Raw genomic sequence first — 6411 nt, forward strand, 5'->3', positions numbered from 1 at the left:
TATTTAGGAAATATAATTTTAGTTGATAATACGAGAAATAATGAATAATGTGCCCATGTGTACAATGACAAGGCCTTCCTTTGGCGGTCACTGGTGGTTGTATCAAAAACGATTTTTAAGAAACACAAAATGTGAATTTCTAATCAATAATTAATCTCAAACAATTAAGTTATTCATGTTATCTATTTATATTAATTTCTCAAATTAATATTGTTACAAAACTGATTGGCCTTTTAACTATGCGGCTGGCAGCTTTAAAGTATTAGACAGGCTGTACATTTTAAGGGAAATGTTTTTCCTGATAAAATACAAAGGGATGCGAAACTTGACTAAATCAAAAAAGGCTTATTCAAATGTAGTAGCTTGAAAAAGCTTCAGATTCTAGAAAACGTCAATAGATTTTTTAAATATATACAATTTATATAAGATATATCATTTTGAAATACAACCAATCTTACCTTCAGATCTATTGGTTTTTGTTTTCTAAGATGGTGGGAATTTCTCAGTGTTTAGTTCATTTGTTAAATGTTTCAAATCTATATTTTTAACAAGTCGGTGGTCTGCACACAACTTAAAGGTTTCCTATTATACTATTTCTAGGCATATATTATGGGTCTCAGATATATAAAAATATATTAAAAAACATGTCTATGATGTATTTTGCTCAAAATACCAAACAGATCATGCATTTTAGACATCCCTCATATCCCTCAGTTTCAACCCTGTTAGAGAACTGCAGGTTCGGAGTCCTTAGTTTGAAAAAAAGATACAAGATATGTACGAGGTACAGCTAAATGCTGTTGTGATTAAATGCCATATTATGTTCCAAACCATATCAAGGATTATTTCTGAAACACTATGGAGCTCAAATGCTTTTTCTCTTGCGGGTTTACCATAAGGTGAGTTCCTTTTTTTATTTCCTGCTTTTTTACACATACTCTCTCCAGTACATCTTAGCTCTGAGTGTTAGTGATGCTAACGTAAACACCATATTACTTCCAAAACACGTCGGGCATTGTTTCTGATAGCAACGTTTCTGATAGTGCCGTGGGTCCACATTTCCGATATTACGTCATATCGGCAGCAAATCCGGATCAGCTCCGTTGTACCCCCGTTTTTAGAGATTTGCGCACAGAGAAAAAGAGAGAGGGTTTTGTTTTCTGACACTGTGTGAGTTCCCTGACACACCGGGGACACATTTATGTATAAAAGACATAAAAAAGTGCATTTTGCATGATAGGTCCCCTTTAAAATAAGTTTGACTTTAAACAATGGATCAGTGTTCCATTGCAGGACTAACATTGGTGTGAGTAATTGAAGCCTTGGCTCTTCAGGGACTCGACAGAGTACCTTTGTTGTTGGGCTCCATTCCAGCGGAGGAGTGGTGCCTCTTGAGTTCCCTCTCCTTCCTCTTGCGCAGCATCTGCTTCTGGAAGTCAGCCACCGTCTTCAGGAGGTCTTTGCCCGCAACGTCTGAAGGGGGGATTACAATGCTGCAGTCCAAGAACTCGTTGATACCGTTCAGGAGGTCCTGTCTGTCGTCAGCGAAATAGGCCACCTCATGGAAGCTCTGCAAGGAAACACAATCCATTGTCATCACCAGAATGAATAACAAGCAAATCAAAGACTTCCAAAGGGCTGTTACATAAATTATTTTGACAGGAACAATGGGCAGCTTTTCTTCTGGCGTGTTCTCTCGACTTTTATGTTCTGGAACCATTTTCTATGCTCTCCTCCTTGCAAGACTTTTTGGTCAAGTTTGTTAGAAAAACGAAGTATTATGTCTTAGATGTCCACCAAAACACTGAATAACTACAAACATATGTCCTGGAAGAACATAGCCTCTTTATTTTGTACTTCTTTTTTAAGGCTTTTTTTATATATTACAGATAAACAGCAGTGATACATTTGTGCCAACCGACTAAAAATACTTTTAAAAAAAGAGAAAAACAAGATGGGGAAAATCAATCACTTAAATAAATACAGTAATATAATTATTGCTTTAAACATTAGGCCTTTACAGTCAATTTTAATCAGAGATATCAACTTAAGTTATTAGTTTATATAAAAATATAATACACTAAGTTGATAACACCTATGCTTAGTTTTATATCTACCTTATCTGACATGAGGGTTGAGAAGGAGCGTCCGATCTCATGATAGTCCACGTTGGCCTGACTGGGGCCCAGCAGGACGAAGAGGAAGCGCACAGGGACAGGGACCTCCAGCACGGACTCCAGGAGGACCGCCTCGTTCAGCCGCACGAAGGCCATGGCCGGCTGCTCCAGGAACTCAGCGTTGCCTGAAAGGAAATAAATGACAATAAAAAATGCAGTGATTTTTCACATCTCTGCAGGAAGGAGTTTAGTAGGGGTTTTTCGAGAGAGCAATACTGTGGCGCTGATCTTGTATATAATATATATATATCCATTTTCACGAGAACATGACCCCCGTAAACAACAACACGACATCGGAGCTCCTTAACAACAAAGCTGTTTATGCCGTCTGACGGTCTATTTGATACGATTTTCATATTTTTGGAGTAATTATACCGTAATTGAAGAACATAAATGCTGTTTTCTGGCATAATTTTAACATTTTACGGGGATTTTTGTATCAGTTACCTTTTACCCAGTTTAGACAAAACCCTGGGTTTAGGTACTTTACTGGTAACAGAATCTCGGATTATGTTTTTATATTACACAGGTAAGTTGAATACTCGATTATGATTGGTCAGTTTCGAAATTTGACAGTCTTCTCTTTCCTGATTGTAAATTGTTGCTATGATCTGATCAAGGGAGAATGTGAATTCATATTCATCCGCAGAAAGATCAATTTAACAATTTTTCAACTGTGGCCCAAAAAACACATGTCCGTTTCTTCACCAGAAAACCGCATGGATCACTTTCTGAATATTCATAGTTTTATTCGTGGATAGCACCAAACTTTGAATTCATAACGGCTAAACTGTCCCCAGTAAAGAAAAGTAAAAGAAAAGAACAAGAAAACAGAGCAAGAGAAGGAAAGACGTTAAAAGTGTCAGAGAGCTGGAGGACAGACAGGAAGTAAACACTAACGGGAACACGGTAAGGGCTCTGGCAGTATCTAGTTAATGGAAAAGAAAATGTGAACAATCTTGGATAGAGGCAGAAAATCAATCAGTGCTGCCGTCTCTTTAAGTTACGTTGCTGCTGCTGCAGTTCCAACCGTTGCTACGTTGTATAACTGACTTTTTTCCTTTGTGGAAGCAATGCAATTATTTTTAAGTTGATCAAATCATGTTTCCTTCAAATTATTTACCTAGTGAAGGGAACTCCGACAGGGTGACCAGGACCCCTCCACGACCGGCTTAGATTCGTTCTTTACCAACATTCAACCTTTTTCTTTTGTTTCAAATGTAAATATAAATGGATCAATACAACGACTTTCCACGTCATTAACATCCTCCAGTAGTGATTATTTGCTGTTGTCTAAATTAAGATATCCTGCAGCTTTGCAGTCCTCAGGGTGTAGCAATTTAGCTGCAGTATTGACATTACATTAACAGCAGCGTAGAGTGTGACATGATTCTGGTGTTTTACTGATTGTATAATGGCCCTTCTCTGTATTTGAGGCAAAGCCTTATGGAAAATGTAAAACAAGTCGATGAATCTCTAAAAACAGGAGGAAAGAAAGACATTCCTCTAACTAATCTACTTTGTCGAAAGTCACGGAGCTCACCAACTAAAACAATGACAGCTTCGGCATCTTTGGGAATCTTGGCGAGGAGCTTAATGGATCTGGCTGCAGCTGGATGGGACTCAGGAGGCAGAGGGTGGAGAGATTTCTTGGAGAAAGAACAGAACGCAGATTATCCACTTTGTTACTCCGAACCAACGTGATGTGACACCGTAACATAGCGTGGGACCAATAATGGAAACTCAATGTGGGAAAGCCCTGTATGTGTGCATAATAACATTCTTATGGCCCTGCATAATTCATTTTAAACCCAGCACAACTGGACCTCTGGTTCTTTATGTTTGAGGGAAATGTCTTTAATAGGCTGCTTTAAATATGCCAACATTTTAAGCTGCGGGGAGCATTACATTTTCACAGTTAATGCATCAAGAAGCTTTAACTAGAAGCACCTGTAAGCCGACTAAGAACATAACTCGACACATGTGGCGCTCAGAGGCGTGCTCGCTCTGACTTCAAGAACTACCTACATGACTTTTGACCTCATGGAGGGGTGTTTCAAAGCACCATGCAAGAGCCACAGGCCTCACATCGGGCATATGGTGTAATCACGCTTAAACGTATGCTTACTGCTGACTCTTAGAACTTTATTCAAACCATAAACTAGAACATGACAGGTCAACGCGGCTTTTATCTCTGTCCATTTAGATAGCTGAGTTCTATTATGCTTGTGGATTCTTGTCAAAGCTGTTTAATCGCTTACTTCAGCTGTGGTGAATCATATTCACTTTTTTGTTTCAGCTAAGTTAAAGTCTATCAACAACCAGAACTCATATTTGTCACCAGATTCTCACATTGACACAAATAGTTAAGGTGTAGAGAATAAGGAATGATTTAGAGTTGGGATGTCAAACTCAATTTCAGCCTTGGACACATCCGCTTATGGTTGCCTTTTAAAGGTTTTGGTTAGCATTTTTGACATAAATCAATTTTATTCTGAAATGAGCCATTCAACTGATTTTGATAGAGCGTATCACGTGTTCTGTTGAGAATGTAGGCTTTTTAATTCTTGGACTTGTTAATGCTTTTTTTGGTGGCTTAGGTTAGCAGAGTTGGCTCCATGTTTGGTATTGTATTCCTTGGACATTGCCAAGACCTCCAAGCAAAGAAGACATAAGGGCTTCTCTCAATCAAGCGAAACAATTTATTTGCTTTCCTTCTCTCATTTAATTGCCTTCCCTGTGCATGAACTTTCTTTTTTCAGACCATTTGATACCATTACATAATTTTGTACAATCCCATAACTCGGCCAAATTTCTTCCACTCAGATGGCTAATATTAGGAAGCTTCGGTGTGCAGGTAACAAAATCCAGAGGCATTGTGCGATATGTAGAAACCGTACTTCTGTAAAGCAACATAAATTATATTATTTGTAAGTTCTAGTAGGCTATATAAAATGAGTTTCCAGGCTTTATAGGGAAGGACAAATTAAGTAAGGAAACTTACAAAGAGGCTGACAAACACGTCCTGCTTTGGGTCGTATACCGGCCCTTTGTTATCCTGGTGCTCCTCCGGCTCTTCGGCCACCAGCGGCAGACTGGTGTCGTGGTTGTGATTGAAGCTGCCATGGAGACTGCTGGTCGACTGGTGGCGGTGGAAACGATGTTTCATGTCACTTGGATGGCTGCAGAAGAGAGAAGTCTTTAAGTGTGTTAGCATGCTTACATTTGCTGAAATCATTCAGCAGCTGATTTTGTTCAGTTAATCAAGGAAAGTAGAGTAATTACTAAGATGTTAACCTGAAGATTGCACCAGGTCACAAGTCACCAAGGTAATACATTGAACCATGATTATTTGAACTTCTCTACCGTTCACACAAAAAGTTAAATAGGGTTGAGTTAAAGATACTACTCCATTGCCATGTTGATTGAGCATGTATTTGTTGAAAATATGCTAGATTTATACAAATCAAGTTGGGACTAACTTAAAACCTCATAGGGAACTCACACAAATCAAAGTAGTCCATATACTGTGTGTGGTTTCTTTTATGTGATAAAATAGATAATTAGTCTTAAAGAGCAACTTCCAGGTTAATAAATGTGTAGGAAAATGATGAATACACTAGATTTTCCAAAAAATATACAGAAATGTACACTACAGTGACATCTGGCGTCGTTTTTGTAAGAAATGTTCACTTCCGCATAAAAAAGCCTCGGCACGTGACCTCCCGCGTGTGACGCGTGTGAGTAACAAGGGGGAGAGCGGCCGGTGTAACGTATTAATAAACATGAATCCCAATGCTAGTTTCGACACAGAAGACACAGAAGAAGTTGAACATGAATATTTGAATGCATATGACGGACCACAACCTTATAATTATGAGCCTGCTAGGCGTCCAAGAGACCAGGAGCAGCCAAGGATTAGAAGAAATAACGGCCATCGGAGAGAAATTGAGCTGTGGTGTGAGGAGAACCAGTGGAGAACTGGGCAGCTATCTTGGTGAGTGACCGGCGTTAGCTACAGAATGTTAGTTAACGTCACATCACAACATTGTAAAGTTAGCTATCATATATCAGGCTATAACTAAAGTAGCATTGATAATATAGTAACGTTACTGGCAGGACTGTTGATACTGATCCATAACAGAAACTAATGCGCAAGTATCAGCCGTATCTCGCGTTACCTAATGCAACTCCACACTACGGTGCTGTGTACCGGAGAGGAGACGTAAGATAC

General features: G+C 39.0%; 1 protein-coding gene across 1 annotated transcript; it reads right to left on the bottom strand.

Moving 5' to 3' along the window:
* Positions 1–1350: 1350 nt before the first annotated feature.
* LOC104943840 (anion exchange protein 3-like) lies at positions 1351–5356 on the bottom strand (the record flags this gene model as incomplete). The annotated part of the gene is made up of 4 exons (XM_010769304.1): positions 5182–5356; positions 3721–3826; positions 2118–2302; positions 1351–1570 (listed from the first exon to the last, which is right to left on the bottom strand). Coding segments are annotated over exons 1-4 (676 nt in total), but the record flags the coding sequence as incomplete, so codon positions are not given.
* Between the last annotated feature and the right edge of the window lie 1055 nt (positions 5357–6411).

This window comes from Notothenia coriiceps, unplaced genomic scaffold (assembly GCF_000735185.1).
Source record: "Notothenia coriiceps isolate Sejong01 unplaced genomic scaffold, NC01 NC01_scaffold00006925, whole genome shotgun sequence".
In the NCBI taxonomy this organism is placed as follows: Eukaryota; Metazoa; Chordata; class Actinopteri; order Perciformes; family Nototheniidae; genus Notothenia; species Notothenia coriiceps.